Source organism: Sinohyriopsis cumingii, chromosome 16 (assembly GCF_028554795.1).
Source record: "Sinohyriopsis cumingii isolate HCF-2022 chromosome 16, ASM2855479v2, whole genome shotgun sequence".
Lineage (NCBI taxonomy): Eukaryota > Metazoa > Mollusca > Bivalvia > Unionida > Unionidae > Sinohyriopsis > Sinohyriopsis cumingii.
In genome coordinates, this window is record NC_142976.1 from 43,048,457 (window position 1) to 43,066,702 (window position 18,246).

Here is an 18,246-nt window from a genome sequence, read left to right on the forward strand (position 1 = left end):
CTAATAGCTATTAAACTTTTAATAGGATGAGTGATTCATTAAATAATCATAATAGAAATAACATTTTTAATAGAATGAGTGTGACCTATTTAATAATCCTAATAGCAATTAAATTTGTAATAGGATGAGTGATTCATTAAATAATCCTAATAGAAATAATACTTTTAATAGGATTGAGTGTAACCTATTTAATAATCCAAATAGCAATTAAACTTTTAATAGGATGAGTGATTCATTAAATAATCCTAAAAGAAATAACACTTTTAATAGAATGAGTGTGACCTATTTAAAATAATCCTAATAGAAATAACACCTTTAATAGGATGTGTGTGACCTATTTAATAATCCTAATAGCAATGACATTTTTAATAGGATGGGTGATCCATTAAATAATCCTATTAGAAATAACACTTTTAATAGGATGAGTGATCCATTGAATAATCCTAATAGAGATAACACTTTTAATAAGATGAGTGTGAGCTATTTAATAATCCTGATAGTAATCTGTTTTGATCACCATTGTTGTCGAGAAAATGTGCAGTCTATTTTGTTTAAATGAACTGACAATCTCTCTCTGTCTCTCTGTCTCTCTCTATCTCTCTCTCTCTCTCTCTCTCTGGAATCTAGTGACATATCTGTCTGTTTAGCCTTGCTGTCAGCAACCAGTGACATCTGTCTGTTTAGCCTTGCCTTCAGCAACATGTCGTTACTATAATAGAGATTTAAGTGAGAAATCTGTCCATCCAGCCAGGTCCTTGGATCGGCTGGTGTAGTTGATAGCAAGGCTGTCTTCTCTATTGCCATCATCCAGGCCAACCACATGCCAAGCAAACCATCCAGCTGTTCTGGCAGTGCTGGACATCGATATGTTCACTACTACCTTCATGGGAGAGTTAGTGACATTTTAAAGATCATGGCACCTGGATAAGTCATACCAGATGGCATCAATAAGTCACATTAATGCCACCTGGTTTTGTGTTATCCAGAGCTCAAGCAGAACCAGGTCAGGACTCAACACACAGTGAGTGTGATGAAGCTCCTACAAATCAGCTGTACTCAGATCCAACCTTGGAATGGACTGAATTTAGCCTCAAGGCTACAGTTGAGGACATTTACATGGTGTTGGCAACTTCAGAATGATCTCCACCTCCCATGACTGGTCAAGACAGTTAAAGCATTGATGTATTTTTGCCAGGAAGAAGAGATGCAATCCTTTTGGCTCTTTCCCCAATCTGTTAAATTTAAGGAGATCAATGACTGCCTGTCTGGCAGAATAGCTGACCTGGGGAATTCCAAGGTTTTTCTTTCAGGAAGCCAAGTAACGGTGATGTTCTCATCTGGCTGGTATAACACCCACTCAGAAGTCTTAAGTACGGGTCTCCCAGACCCTGATAAAAAAAATCTAGCAGCAGGTCATATGTCCACTCCAGTGTTTTGAAGTGGACAAGAATGTGTTCACGCCATATTAAAGATAGTCCAGAACGTAGTCATTTCTTTCATGTTAGATTTAAAGGTCAATGTGTTGACTGCTTCCCCAACCTCGACCTGATATATCTGTGGTCCATGTCACTCAAGCCTCATTCTACCCTGGGTTTGCAGATGATCTTGCTTGGGTCATCATTACTCTTTGGAGGAAAATTTGAAGAATTCAGAGGCAGGCAACTCACAAACTGCCCCTCCAATTCACCTCTCAGCCCACACATGCATTTTGAAACAACCAGCCACCACCACTGCAGAGAGATGATAAATGGACAAGGGATCTTTTCAGTCAAATATGCAATTTAGATTCCAGCACAATGCAGGAGACAACAGTCTAACCAAGTCAGGAGGCAACCATCAAGAGGTGGCAAGAAACGAAGTTTCTCTGCCTTCAAACCTCCTAATTCTAGACCTTGACCTACTGTACCCACTGCCTGCAGACAGCCTACTGGTTGGTGGCCACCTATTTTCAGGCTCACGGGATCTTCCTATTCCCTCACACTGATTAGGTGATCCAGCTAATTTCAAAGGGGATTCAGATTTCATTTATCCAACCCCATCCCCTTTCTTCCTCACCCCTCTTCACAGATGTACTGTCAGATCAGGAGAAGGGTGCCTTTCTACAATAGGAGATATGATCATTCACCAGAAAACAGGCAGTGGAGATTGTACAAAGACCACAAACTCCTGGGTTTTATTCAAGGCTGTTCCTTATTTGGAAGATGAACGGCAAGTTGAGGCCAATAATCAGCCTGAATAGCCTCAATGAATTCATTTTACCAATAAAATTCAAGATGGGATGGAAATATCAATCCATCTATATCTGATAGGATGAGTATGCTGTCAGTCTCAATTTGACTGACATAAATTGTGTTATGGATTGCATTGTCACCCAATTCTGATCGATTTCAACTACAATGATGGCAGTGTACCTAGATGATATCCTCCAGAAACATATAAGATTTATTCTACTTATAATTGGCAAAAATGATCTTCTCTCACTTTAGATCATCTAGGCTTTCTAGTGAACTGGGAAAAATCTGACCAACATCCATCCCAGCTTTTTGTCCAGCTGGCTACAGAGTTTATCACCAACCTGAATCTGGTATGGCTTCCTTGTGTTCACATAATCGGGATCAAATTCGTTGAGTCCATTTCTAATGGAACTTGAACTTCAATAAGAGAGTTCTTACAACTCCTCCGATTATACATGCAGCAGCAGACTTGATCATCTGTTTATTACCCCTTACAAATGATGTTGCTAGCATTATGGTGCCTCCTTTAAAGTCCGCTCGATCAAACAGTCATGATCATGCCAGAGCTACAATCATTCCTGCATCATTGTGGTGTAAACCAGGTTGGCTGATAATGGGGATCCCATTGGAGAAGCTGCAAGTGGAAATAAAGGTGTGTACTAATGCCAGTATGTATGGTTGTGGTGCCCACCTGTTGCAAGACTTTACTACCATCAGTGGCACATAGGAGTCAGGGTAGCAGCCTCTACACTACAATCTTTTCATCAATGCCTTTCAATTCTGGAAGAATCAAATCTCAGGCAAAATGGTTCTCATTATGTCTAACAACTATGTGGTGGTGTCCTACAACCCCAACTTGTGGCACCAAATCACCTGACCTGTGTGTTCTGATTTGGCAGTTTTTATGTTGATGCAACAATCTCCATATCAATGAACACATCAGACACATACCTGGCAGACTCATTGTCTTGGCCGGCACTATCCCAGAAAGGTCAAGTCATTCACATTGATCCTCTCCATCAATTGGTCTTTATTCAGATCTGTGTACTTTGGGGGTGTTTGATGATAAATCTTTTGCAACGAAGTGTCCACCTTTGTCTCTCTAGTTCCAGATCCAGAACCATGGGCCCTTGATGCTCTGTCAGTCAGGTGGGATGGGTTATGGGCATCAGAAATGCAAGATGATTCAGATAGCCCCTCTCAGATGGGACGAATCTGGGTTACCAATCTACTCAATCTGGCAACAGGTCTGCCCAGGTAGATTCCAGCCAACCAGAATCTTCTCAAGCCACCATGGTTATGGGTGTTTCATACCTGCTCGGACTGTCTTCTTCTTCACGGCCTTGTGAAAGAAACAATTTAAACCTTCGATTGTGGAGAGAATCTCAAGAGCAGTAAGGCTCTCCACTCTGAAGGCGTACAAGGGAGTGTTTCAGGGACTGGTGACATATCAATAGCATCATTCCTTTGAGTGCCTTAATCCTTCAATTAGTTGACTTTTTTCTCTGTTTCTTTGAGGAGAAACAGTGGGCCCAATTCCTATAACAGGCTACTGATCCACGATTCCAGACACATTCCGGCATCATGGTAGACATGATATCAGGCATGATAAAGATCTCTCAGATATTTTAACCAAAATGATCTCAAGTGACCAATATCCTTCACTCTATTCCTAAATGGAGTTTGTCTTGAGTTTTGATGTAGCTCAATTTGAACCTTTAGCCCACTTTTTGCTAAAGTTACAGTCATCCAAACCATGTTTCCTGATAGCTTTAGCTTCAGCATTCAGGGGTTTATGAGCTACATGAACTTTCTGTCAACCCAAACTATTTTCTTCAGATTGGATGGTTCAGGGTCCTCTTGACACAGCCATTTTTCACAGCCAAACAAGGTTACCATCTGTTGGTAATCGCAGAGTCATCATTCATTATTTCTCTCTTCCTTAGAAAATTTGACAACAGTGGCCATGCAAGATTCTGTTTGCAAACTCAAGCACTACTTGAATTGCACAGAGACAACTCGTGGTACATGCATGCACCTCTTTCTTCTGGTGAAAGCTGGGAAATGGAATATCACCCCTCAAGCCCTTGCTTCATGGCTGAAATGGGTTATATGCTCATTATACTTGGAGGTCTCACAAAGTCCAATGTCACCTCATGAAGAATAAACTTCTTATGGGATTAGATCGATCTCTGTGAACCTCACATTTGAACATAATGTTTTGATTCTAGCTATAGTAGAAGATGTTGGCTGGCATGCAGAGTTAACTTTCTCAAGTTTTATCCCAAAGATTTAGCGTGACAGAGGTAAACCTTGAATAAGATAGAGCCGGTGGTGACAACCAGACCCAATTTAAACAATACAGCATATCAGCTTTGCTGGATTCACCAGTGAAATTTTGTAGATAAAAAGATTTAAGTAATTATTTTAACAATATGTAGGGGTCACAGATCAAGTGAGCCCAGGCTGTGTTGCTTATGTAATTAGGAGAATGGGTTATTTTTCATATGGGAAATCCAGCTATCATTCCCTAGAAGGATATCCGAGGCAGAGGTTGGATGCTCAGCATTCCCTTCTTACCTATTCTCCTAATGTAATGTGAGTGGAGAACATATTTGAAGGAGAAATAAAATTTGTAAGTATATCATTTCTCTGAGAATACTTTCCCAATTACATTACATAAAAACCCTCCTAACCACCCTGGCATTCATGCATCCTCATTGGTATATTGCTCAGCTAAAAAACTAGTGACACCTGGCAAGGGAAGGTAATGGGCAAGAATTATTGCCCTTTGCATATATGAGATTGATGGTATCAGGCTAATATTCCTAACATAATGTGATTGGGTAACTATTCTCCGAGAAACATACTTTGCTTAAAAATTTGCTATCCCATGTATAAAGTATTTAACAATTGAATTGATGTTGAAACATCCTTTCAAATGTGTGAGTACATTAAGGTATTTCAACAAATATTTTGCTAATGAAAAAACTAAGTTATGTTTATAGTTAGCTAGAAGTAGTTAAATCCATACTTGTTATGTTGCATAATATCTGATTTACACCTAATCAGAAACCATAATTTGACTCATTTGAAGAGGTTATTGACTCAGTTTCTATTTCTTTAAGCCTATGACTTTGATAGTGAATAACATCTTTCTCAGCTGCTAATAATTTTTTAAGACTAAACATTGATTGCAAATTGCATTTTAGGAATGATTCCCAAGGTTTTCCAACATTAATTTTCAGAAATTCAGTAATGTTGGGCAAGATGAACAATAATCCCTAAGTAAATCAAACATTTTATCTACCAGAAACAACTAGTTTGGTCTTTACCATAATGTAACAATTATGGGGATTTAATAACAAAAGAGGTTGAATTGGGACACTATTGCTGAAAAATATTAGCCTTGCTTCTACTTATGTTTTAGATTATATATTAAATTTATTAAAATCAGTTTAGAAGTAATTAATGACATACAGAACAATGAGTTGCCATTTCAAAATCCTTCAAATATTTTTGAAATAAGAAAATTATAATTGTTGGACAGAATGAAGAAACTATTTATTGGTGAATTGATACACTATGTTTCTGTGAGCAAAAGCAATGGAAAAACAAAATATTTGACTCTATAAATAATGAAAATATATAATTCTTTTATGATACGAAGGCAATTTGTAAAAATTTAAAAACAATTTAAAACTATTTTGCAATGAATTAACGGAGTCCGCAACTTTACGTCGAGACCAATTGTTATATAACTTCCGGTAAGTTGATGTCTGCTCCCGGCATGGAAGTGGTACTAATCGCAATTATCATACATGTATATTTAGCGGTGAGGGATGTGAAATGTTCAGATTATCACTCTGTTGCAGTGTTAAAATAAAAAAGTCATTAAAAATGGTTATGCGCGGGGTAGAACCCAGTCCTCTAGAGTCTAAAGGTTTCGAGTTCAAACTTTGGTGAGGGGTAAAAACCACAGGTGCTCTACGTGAGCTTAATGCTGAGAACCCCCCCCCCCATAATCTGAAGGAAAAAAATCACACAGAGTGACAGAAAAAATATATTAGATTACCTCCATTATCCGTTCTGACGTAGGACCCTCTCTATCATACTATATAAGAAAGAAGGTGCTCAATTTCCACCGCTCCGGTGGCCTAGTGGTTAGAGTGTCTGCCTCGGAAGCGGGAGGTCGTTGGTTCGAACCCTGGCCGAGTCATACCAAAGACTTACAAAAATGATACTAACAGCTGCCTCGCTAGGCGCTCAGCATTAAGAAGTTAGTGTTAGAACTGGTTGGCCTGGTGTCTGGATAATGTGAGTGGGTGGGACATCATGTTACGAGTCTGCGGCATGACGCTCCAGTGCTAGACATCACTATAAATTGCCACATTGCAGACGTCGTAGCGATATGACTGAAAAATTGTTAAAACTACATTAAAAATCCTAATCACATACACACGTAACTTCCAAATACTTGGTTCCACCCATGGCTCTTGAATCTTGATTTCCTTCTGCTATTTCGGCCTTTAAAGGCACATGACCATACTGTATGGGTTGTTTTATTCCTGAGATATTTTCCAATTCATCAAGCCATCATTGAGTTTGTTTCAACACATGGAAACATTAAGTTTCACAAGGAATTCAAAGACAGATACACAGAAAATGTGTGGAAATGGAACTAATTCGGCACAAGGATTTGAGTAGTTTTATTCTGTGTTACTGTGATTTTATTATAAAGCATTTGAAGGACTTTTGGACTAAGTAGAATTGTTAACTACATTATTTCGTTAATTCATATGCACTGTTTGAGGCATTAACCTTTTTTACCAGGGAAATATTATTGCTTTGATAAATTTTGCATAGTTATGTGTCCATTATTGCGTTTTGACCATTATACCATTATACAACATGCTGTGAAGATGTATGGTCACATGATCATTGTTTACAGTAGACAAATATTGTATTTTACATTGTAGGACTACTGCACATTCCATTGACAGTAACGGCATTGTGTTGTTGTAGGGTTTAATGCCATTTTTCAGCACAAGATAGGCTATACATGGCGGCCAGTATAACTGGTGGAGGAAAAACCGTAGAAAACCCTGGGAAGAACCTGCTACCCATGAGAAGCTACTGGCAAGCTTTCTCACATACCCACGTTAACCGAGTCTGAGACTCGAACCCATGCATAGGTGAGATGGCACTTATCTGGAATGGTGAGCACTTTAGACCACTCAGCCACTCGGGACCACATGGCTTTGTGAAGCATGTTCCAATGTTGACTGGCAAGACCAAATTTTTAAGTACAGTTTTATTTTCGGTCGCAGTCACACTGCCTATATAACGGCACTGTAGCTTGTTCTGAGATCAACTAGCATCGGTACAAGAAGTCAGATTTTCAGGAGTATCTCACACATTTGAAGCATATTGAAACTTTTCTACAAATTAAAGTCACTTTGTTTAAGATGGACTTTGCTTACATTGACATCTTTTTTCTAACAAATTCAAATTCTGACAGAAGCAAATGGACGTGTTTTCAAGTTCCATTAATCAACATTTCATTTGGCTGGAATGCAATGGAGGCCAGGAATGCCGAAATTGAATTAAATTCAAGTGTATTTCTTTAATGGAATGAATGAAAATATACTAATATCAAAGAAAGTGCTTCGATAGCATAATTTTGTTCAAGATATTTATCATTCTTTGAACAGATTTTGGCACTCCTGGCTTCCATCACATTCCAGCCAACTGAAATGTATGTTAATAGAACTTGATAACATCCATTTGCTAGTGAGATCCCTACCCTATGTTATCAAGATTGGTATATCGACCTAATGTGATTTTTGTTGAATACATGTTACTGAGACACAAGACATAGCATCCACTTTTCTGGTGGTGGTGTCATCATTGTCAACAGTGTCAGTTTTAGTTAAAGGTTTTCATTTGTAAAATCGCCCAAAATATTGTTATCATACTTGGCACAAATAATTATTAAGCTAAAACGATTCATTCTTCAACAATAGCATTTGCCTCTTGTGACCTGTTCACTTGCTCTTCTGACCTTGGTATCAAGATTGGTCACTGAAAATTTGCATAAATATTTTGATTAAAACTTGATTTGTTTATATTTCCTAAACGCCTTAATGGTTTTTCATCAAAATTTGGATGAATCATTTTGAAACTACAGTAGGACATTTGCTGTTGATGTAGCATTGTAAAAGAAATACATACTTCTGTACATGATGCTGTGGTATATATCCTGTCGAGAATTTTTGTGTGATTTTGTTCAGATGAATAAACTAACAGTATTGTTTCCATTTTTATAGTGTCTGTTGGCTGTGACAGCTTGGGGTTCTGTGATCAATTGTCCACGAGACCGGTCAAGTACAGTAAGAAAATTAGTCCAAAATGCAAGTAGAACAAATTATTTTTGTCACTTTCTTAGTTAGTTGTATTATTGAATTATGATTATGTAGACTTGTATCCTACCAGAATGTCATTCATATTTATGGTAATTAATAATTGTGTTAGAATAATTTGTACTCCGTATACAACAACTGCTTAGGTTTGGTTTGGTGTTTTATGGCACAGCAAAGTTATTTAGTGATGAAGAAGTTGGAATAAAGTACATGCCCAAGGATAAATATTGGTAGCTGATGTGGAGTGATCCTATGGTAGGATTTTTTAAAGCCTGTATCCTTTTGATTATGAATCCATCATGTTATCCATTGAGCTGCTGCAGCGCCTAGAATGGTGTTTAGACCAGTTAAAACTGTTTCTGAGCAGGAGGCTACATAATAAGCAAAATGTTGAAGCTACCTAGTAGTGGTGATTAATCAGGGATTTGAAATCCATGTTTGACTTCTCAAAGGTAACCAGATTTTTTTGTTGGTAAACCCAAGCATTTTGATGAAAGAGCTTATCATACTGCCACATTCTTTTCATTACTATAAATTATAAAATATATACTTGCATACTTTTCACAGTAAAGACTGGTGTGTGTAGTTGATAGAAAATGTGGTTGCTTATAATTTTTTAAGAGTTTCATGCTATATTACTAATTAAATACATTAGACCCTGCGTTAATTGACATGCTCATATAAAAGACATATACTGATAATGGACAAAATGTATAAACCTCGGGTTTTTGGCTTTTTATATAGGATTCCTTTTCACTAAGGGCAAATTGGATGTTCTTAATATATTTATATTCATTTCTCTATTGGTTAAAATAATACAATACTCATTTTGTATTTTGCAGGTCATTGTTCCTGTGTTTGCATCAGAGGGACAGACAGTGCCAAGAGCATGCAGCTTCCACAAGGAGAGGGATCCATACTGGGAGCAGGAGGACAACAAAATTCAGGAATCTGCTAACAGATGGACATGTGGCTTTTGTGGCAAAACCTTCATCACAGAGTATTACTTAGATCGTCACTATGACAACAGGCATCAGCAGTATGTCAGACAGGTATATCTGGGCTTGAAATATTAACCTGTCTGCTCATTCTAATAAATGTTTAATAAGGACAGGTTGATTTTTTTTAGCCAGCCATAGATCTGGAAGAGAAAATGGGTTTCAGTTAGAGAACGAGTCAACTTGTTTTTGAGATCACTCTTTATTCATGAATTCAATTGGTTTACTCTCAAACTTGAATTAACATAGGACAATACCTTTGACATCAAGTATGAATTTCAGTTAAGTTTTTTCCAAGCCTAAATGCAAGTTTCTTGTTAGACACTCCCAGTGTCTGACGTTTGCATTATATTGTCAGTCCCAAAAATTGGTCTGTTTGGACTTCGTTTTCTCTCTAGGTCTTAAAATATGTGACAGAAATAAAGTGAAACCAAACAGTTTAAGTAAAATCAACAAGCAGATTATTTTCGCTGCAATACAAAGTGAAAATTCAAGAGAATCTAATATTATTGTGAATTAAGTTGAAAATAATCCTAAATGTCCAACAAGTCCAAAAATAATGTTCTGAATGAATTCCAGTAGTTTTGAACGCCCTGACATATAACACAATGATGTATCCAATATGTCTTTGAATGAGTTCACAAAAATCTGATGTAATTTATTAATCCAAAATTCAATTAACACCTTGGCTATTCCATTGAATATGTTAAATGAAAAGTTCCTCTTGCATTGTATCTGATTTCAACAACACAACTGTAATCTCTGGTAACAAATGAATTCCCACAGACTGATCTAAAGTAGGAATGAGTTATTTATCATATCTTTACTTATACACATTTTCACCTGACCTGTTTTTACAACAGGATATGAAGTATTCAATTGTAAACAAGAATGGCCTTGAACTTAAATGCTATGTAAACATTGTTTACAAGTGACCATCATTTGAAGTACAACTTTCAATCATGGAAAAAAATTAAGCACACAATGAAGATTAAATAAACATAACAGGTCCAGCATATATGTTTCGGAAAATAGATCAGTTCATGAGTTAGTGTGATTATGTGACATTTTCCTGAGATGCAATTGCACATGTGCATGTAGATGCAGGAGGTCACAGGTTTGAACCCTGGCAGAGTCATACCAAAGACTTGTAAAAATAGTACTAACAGCTGCCTCACTAGGCATCCAGTATTAAGAGGTTAGTGTCAGGACTGGTCAGGATGGTGTCATGATAATGTGAGTGGGTGGGACATCATGCTACATGTCTGCAGCATGATGCCCCAGTGCCATACCAAAGACTTATAAAAATGGTACCAACAGTTGCCTCGCTTGGCATTCAGCATTAGGAGGTTGGTGTTGGGACTGGTCGGCCTGGTGTCAGGATAATATGACTGGGTGGGACATCATACTACATATCTGCGGCATGATGCCCCAGTGCTAGACATCACTATAAACTGTCACGCTGCAGACATCTTAGCAATATGACTGAAATTTTTTTAAAGCTGTGTTAAAAATGCAAATCATGCATACATGCACACACATCTATCTTAATCCATCACTTGAATATTGATACACACACTTTCAGAGATAATGCAGATTTACACATGCAGATTTACAAAAAATTCATGGACAGGGTGGACTTATGGACATATGTAAATATACATAAGTAGGTACATTTGTATGAATAATTGATGGAGGTGAACTTTATTACGGGTGTTCTGGTTTACAATGCTATTTTATCTCTTGGTACATACCATGGTTCTTTTTCACTGTACTGGTACATTGGTAGTTTCTGTCGGCACAGAAATTTCAGCGTAATGTTGTTGTGAATTGATTACTATTGACAACATTTTTTGTTTTACGTGACAAAATAATTCAGAGAAACTTAGAGAAACAAATTTTGTTTAGTTTGTTGGAAATTTCCATTGTGATGACAGAGCAGTGCAGATCTATATAAGATTGTTTATAACTTAGAATTTTCTGGAAATGAACTTTTGACCATCATTCTAATTCTGAAATTGTCTTAGGTTTTTATATTGAGTTTGATAGAATTACTTACTCCTAACTTAACATTCAAAGTGAAATCTTTTTGCTGTGTTCAGTTTTAATTTGAGAGGATTTATTTAAATTATTCACTGGAATTACAATATGCTCATTATTACTTCTTGGTCTTGGATTATTGTGAATTCATTCAAGGACATTTTGGATTATATCATTGTGATACATCAAAACTGTTGGCACATTAGCATCAGCACGTTCAGTATTGGAATTTGCGCTGAATACTGATTGGAATTTATTTGGAACTATATACATTTGGACTTGTGATAGAACTTTTAGGACTGTTTGGGATTTAGTTCACAATATTGTAAGTTCTTTTTAAATTTTCTCATTGTATTATAGGAAAATAAATTGTTTGTTGAATGTTTCAAAAGATGTTGGGTTTTTTCTCATTTCTTTTACTTAGTTTAAGACAGTCGAGTCTTGACAGTGCTAATAAAGAAACCAACTGATTCAGGTGTGTAAAGGTCAGAGATGACTGTCTTGGAAGTGAAATTTAAAAAAAATTACTTCTGCAAATTAAGATTAATTTAAGACTACATGCCTTGACCATAAGTTGAGATCATTGAAACCTATTGGTTAGTAATTGCCAGAGCCAACCATTCCCTGCTGGTGTCTACACAGGTTTGTAAAAATATGGCTTGCTTATAATATGCTATTCACAGTACACTTCTTTTTTATGCCATTATCAATGTTGTAGCAGGCATATAGTGTTAAGATGCATCTGGCCATCTGTTTATCTAACTCACATATTTTTGCTTCAAGAATGTTTGTACCTCAATCACTATGCATACATGCCAGCCAGTACATTTTTGATATAATCATTATACTTTTTTGATACATTAAAAAAATAAAAAAGAAAGCAATACAAATGTGTTTGTCATCTTTTCTATCATTCTTTAGTCTTGCACATCATATAAATTTGAGAATATTCTAAAAAAGAAGACTGCTGCATAAGAATATTGTAAGATTACATTTTTCCGTCATAGATCTACATGTACTTTCCATATTTTTTATTTAAAGCAGCTGTATATGTCACGTTTTGAAGAAAAGGTGTGTTTCATCAATTTGTAACTTGTCTCACTGATTCATTACATTTTGATACATAGTTATGTAGTGGATCAGTGTCCAAGAAAATGGTGCCAGATGTTAAGTGAAACACACTTTATCGATGTTACTCGTAGATATTAATTGACTGAAAAATGTTAGATGCGAGGGATCTTCTTAAACTTTAGAACATATTGGATCAGCATATAAGACAGTTGAATAGTGCTTTACAAAAGTTAAAAGAAGAATATGAAAGTGTTGTAATATAGCACTTAGACTGAGTATATCACCATGCTTATTGAAGATTATGTGGACTGGACTTTACAATCATTCAGCCGTAAGGACATGTACACTACTTAAAGTGAGTGTTGTATATAAATAATTTGTCACTATGTTTCATGTTTGTCTTCAGGTACTAATCCACATGTATTTTGTCCATTTGTGACTAGAATTTTTACCAACTGCAGATCCAGTTTAGTAATCAAAGTAATAAATACAGAAAATATTGTAATGTATGGATTACACATTTTATGCTCATATTGCCACTTATATTACTAATAATTATGTTTGTACCTTTCTATAGCTTGGTATGTATGAATATGGCATAGTGCTTTTTTGTGTTGCCAAATATAGTTTGTATTATTGAAGATATAAATCAAAGTGATATCCACTGGCCTTTCATGTTAGTTTTATGTCAAGGGAAGCAACTCAAATTCCTGGTTCTATTTGCAGGTTCCTGATTCTGTGTGTTTGGCAGAGTATTGTGATATTTTTCGCTGTGATGTCTATCCTGGGATAGTTTCTGTGGATTTTTGGGACACTGTTTTATGTTTAGAGGATGACATGACTGAACTCCGGCAAACTTGTCAGGTATGTACTAACTCGTATTTAACAGTATATTGAAACCATTACCGTTCCTGTGGCCTAGTAGTTATAGCGCCCACCTCGGAAGCATGAGGTCAAGTGGTCAAACTCTGGCCGAGTCATACTAAAGACTTAACAAAAATGGTACTAACAGCTGCCTTACTAGGCGCTCAGCATTAAGAGGTTAGTGTTAGGACTGGTTGGCCTGGTATCAAGATAATGTGACTGGGTGGGACATCACACTACATGTCTGTGGCATGATGCCCCAGTGCTAGACATTATAAACTGCCACACTGCAGACACTGTAGCAATATGACTGGAAAATTGTTAAAGCTACGTTAAAAATCCTAATCACGCACACACATGCATTGAAACCTTTCTAATGATGTTCCCACATATACCAGATCATTGTATTTTGCGGTGACACACATTTGGTTTAAAATAGTCTTTCTATATCAGATGTGAAATGGCATATTCCATCTCCATGCCCTGCTTTGCCTAACGTTTTGGTCCACCTAATGGCAGAAAGATGAAGGAACCTTTACAGTTACACAGGTAAGACTCAGGATCAGGAGGCAACATAAAAATGAGTGCATTTTTCTCTCCCAATGTCATCTTTTATATGGACTTGTAATCCATGGGTCATGGGTCAATACCCAATTAGGTCAGCCTGGTATGACTGAGATAGTGCTCGAACCGGTGACCTCCCCATCTGAGGCAGATGATCTAACTACTTGAGCCACCAGAGCAGTCTCTATATATAGTTAATATTACAAATTTCTTTGATTAGACAGTCATACTTATTTGACAGTAGTACACACTTCTATCATTAGGCAATCATACTTACTTGGTTGACAATAGTACAGACTTCTGTCATTTGGCAGTCATACTCAGTTGACAATAGTACACACTTCTGTCATTAGGCAGTCATACTTGCTTGACAGTAGCTGTTTCTTTAACTGTACACATGCACTGGTTTTAATCTATTTGAACGTCATGCGTTGGCACAAAGATGGTTTAGCTATATTTCATTGTGCATCTGGAACTAGTAGTGCAAGTTCAGATTCACACATAAATCCTGCAACACACTTCTGTTTTTCTATCCTTTGGTTGGTTTGATATTGTAAAAAAAAAAAAGGAATACACACTAGCAATTAACGTCAGGAATCAAGCCTACTGGTGGCTTGTCTGTTTTGTTTGGTGTTCATACCTTTAGACTAAAAGGTCCAGACCAGCTAGGCTTGTTAGCAAGTTATTTCATCAACCTCAACCATCGCACTTCTTCACCCTACTGTGACAATATTTTTATCTGTACTGGTTATAGACCAGAAGAGCTTATGGGATGGGCTGATGTCCATTGTCCATTGATTGTTTGTCCATTCAGTAACACAAGTTTGTTATCACTATTCCTAATCTTGAATTGGAGGACTGCCATCAGCTTGTATACATACATTCCTCCCTGGGTGTGGTTGGTTCAGAAAATTGCTCAGATCTGAAATCCAGTATGGCTATCATGGTAGCTAGAACATGGCTAGTTGGTCATAAATGAAAATGGCTCCAATTTGACATCCAATATTGCCACCATGGCAGCTCTCACAGACCTGTCAACCCTTCCTTTCACTGTAAGGCTTAATGAACAGAATCTTAAATTATGGCTTTACAGAACTATCACGTAAAATATCAAAATACAAATGTTGCTCTCAAATCTGGATACTGGCTTGTCCAGGTTTGGTCTGGGGTCTGTTTTAGACATGGAACCAAATTGACTTTACAGGGTGTATATCAGATGCTTTATAATTATTCTACCAATGTTCATGTAATCTACCTGCCTGCGGTAGTTTTTGCATAGGCTGGAGAAGTCTTCTTGCAAGTGAAAACACATTGAAGATGCTGGGGACAGCCAGCATCTTGAAAGTCCATACATTTGTTACAGAAGATTACTTGTCCATTTTTGGGAACAAAACAGGCAAGGTGACAGATTTAAAGGACATAAAGTCATGTTGATGTATTTCTTACAGCAGTAGAGATTATTTCTGCCTCCATGCGAATTAAAAAATAAAAAGATTATGTTAAGTGTTGAAACTTTAATGCGCAATCCTGAGGGAGACAAAATATGGTGCCTGTGTATTGAAGTCCATACCTAGGTTAACGAATCATTGAGATGATAATAGGTCAGTTTTTTTCCTGTTGATGAGAAGTCCAGACTGGTAACAAGGGTTATCATGACTTGTTAGAGTTAACTTACTGTACTTGCTGCAGGATGTTGTCCAGGTAACTTGATGTTGCCATCATAGATAGGGTCCTGAAATGTGCCATTACTTGATTTGTGAGATCAGGGAAGACCCCGGGGCTGAAGTTGATCCTCAATTGGGGTGCCCTGAAGTGTTAGACAACATTGCAGGCAAATCGCAAGAACGTCCTGGGAACATTATGAATAGAGACATGAAGGTATGCGCCATCTAAACCCAGTGATGGCAAATTCTCCCTCATGGATATCATTCAAAATGCACTGTGGTGTTTCCAGTGGGAATCAAGTGGCATGGATAAATGGATTGAGGGTGCTTTGGCTGATGACAAGACAAACAGAGTCATTTGCTGTTAGGACCAAGAAAAAGGTGCGGAACGAACAATAGAACCCTCTCTGTGCTATATCCACATCATATGTTATAGTTTAAGCTTCAATAGGACAGCTTTCAGAGATTCATGTCATGTGAGCGACACTCGGGTCTTGGATCAAAGAACAGAATATCATGTCCTGGAGTAAGGGGGATATTCGATCACGATATAGGGAAATAATCACAGCTGTATGAACTTTTACACTGTTATCTCTGAGATCTGTCATCACAATTCGATTTGGAAGGACCTATATCAGCAACTCAACAGGTGTCCTTTCCAGATGGATTGACAGCTTAGGACGTGGTTTCACGACTTTTGCTGGATTACAGGGGAAATTATTTCCCTTTTGAATCCACACCCCGACAGATTGAGTCTCCTCCATTCAGATTACCTAGAAGCTATCTCAATACCTTAGGGGACTTGAGATGTTATCTCTAGGGTAAGGGGATGTACTTCCCTCTAACTGTTACCTATTCTCCTATGGTTTTATGATTGAGTGACTTATTCAAAGAAGAAACCAATTTTCCTAGTAAAATGTTTCTTCAAAAATACCTACCCAATCATAATACACATACACCCTCCCAGCCTCCCCGCAGTTGCATCCATAGGCAGCATGCTCCAGTAATATCTTGGATATTCTTACAATGTGCAACAAATTCTTATATGTAATGGTAGATAACTCTGCCTGACTGCCAGATAGGTTGGCAGACAACTTTTAGCTCTTTTTAGCTGCAAGTAGTGTCTGGATTTGTGCGGTAGTGGTTGTTATCCTAAGGTATTATAATTGGGTAAGTATTTTCGAAGAAACATATTTTAGTAGGAAAAATTCGTTTTCTCGTGCATGGATGATTATATTGACATGTGTCCTCCCTAAAAGATGTTAGGATGTCCAGTTGGTCCTAAATGAAAAACAGTGCTAATATTATATGCAGTATATTAACCATAGTGGCCATTTAAAAAATTGTTATTGCTCAAGAGATTCAGAAGTTTAAAAAAAGAAAAGAAACTGTCTTATTTTGGATTCCTGGAAATTCTTTTCGGCTAGTAGAACATATGTCCCACTGAGTGACTCCTTTCTTCCAATCCAAATGGTTAGATTGCATCCTCTACTTATGGAGAAGTCGCACAGTACAAACTCTTTTGGAGTTAATTGTAGTGAAAGGGCATGACTTATTTATATATTAACTGATTGCAGAGAACCAAGGCTTCAGAAAAAATGAAAAGGTTTGAAGTTATGTTACTTGATGCTGATTTTTTTCTCCTTCTTTCTATTTTAGTATAAATTAGCCAATTATAACATTCTTAATTTGACACGTGTACGATTTTTGTATTTTAATACTCCAATAACTGTATCATTAGTTCTTTGCAAACAGTTTTAAAATAAACACCCCAGTGATAAATATTTTTACTTTTTTTTCCAGGAAGTTGTGTCATCCTGTATTCCTGAAAGGCTGCCAGAGGAAACTAGTTATCGGATGAAAGGTTGGTTTTGTCTGTGTTTGAAAAACATCTTGCTCTTTGTCTTTCCAGTTTTCATATCTTTTATTGATGTAAATTATGAGGAAACAAACCCAGCAAAATGTTAATATTTTCCCAGACATTAAAACAAGTGTTGTGTTCATCAGAAAAATGATATGGTTTCACAATTAATCCAGATTAGAAATAGGTGCTACAATGGTTTTTGATTTCTGTTAAGTAACTTTTGTTTCCCTTTGAATAGGCATGGGACCTAGAAATAGCATTCACCTGTCTGTCAATCAGCTTTTAAACTTGAACCCAACAGGAACTAGGATGAATTTAGTGATGAGCACAAATGGTCTGTATCGTGGAACCCACTTTGGCAGAAATTAGACACATTGATCTGTGCCCACATCCATCCATACATCAGTCTACTGACTAGAGTGTCCTAAGTGTCAACATGAAAAACTGACCTGTAATAAAGTACATGGTTGTTTGACTTGCAGACCATGGCCAGCTTCTTGTTTCTTGTACTTATGTAGTTACGGC

The 18,246-nt window shown here is 37.0% G+C and overlaps 1 protein-coding gene across 1 annotated transcript in view; it reads left to right on the forward strand.

The window, feature by feature from the left end:
- Window positions 1–6,011: 6,011 nt before the first annotated feature.
- LOC149780320 (uncharacterized) overlaps window positions 6,012–18,246 on the forward strand; it is a 35,246-nt gene continuing 23,011 nt past the window's right edge. Inside the window, exons 1-5 of the mRNA XM_089937173.1 lie at window positions 6,012–6,069; window positions 8,564–8,647; window positions 9,499–9,708; window positions 13,492–13,629; window positions 17,661–17,721. Of these exons, the coding sequence (XP_089793299.1) occupies window positions 6,025–6,069; window positions 8,564–8,647; window positions 9,499–9,708; window positions 13,492–13,629; window positions 17,661–17,721 (538 nt within the window). The 5' untranslated portion in view covers window positions 6,012–6,024. The remainder of the gene's footprint in view (window positions 6,070–8,563; window positions 8,648–9,498; window positions 9,709–13,491; window positions 13,630–17,660; window positions 17,722–18,246) is intronic.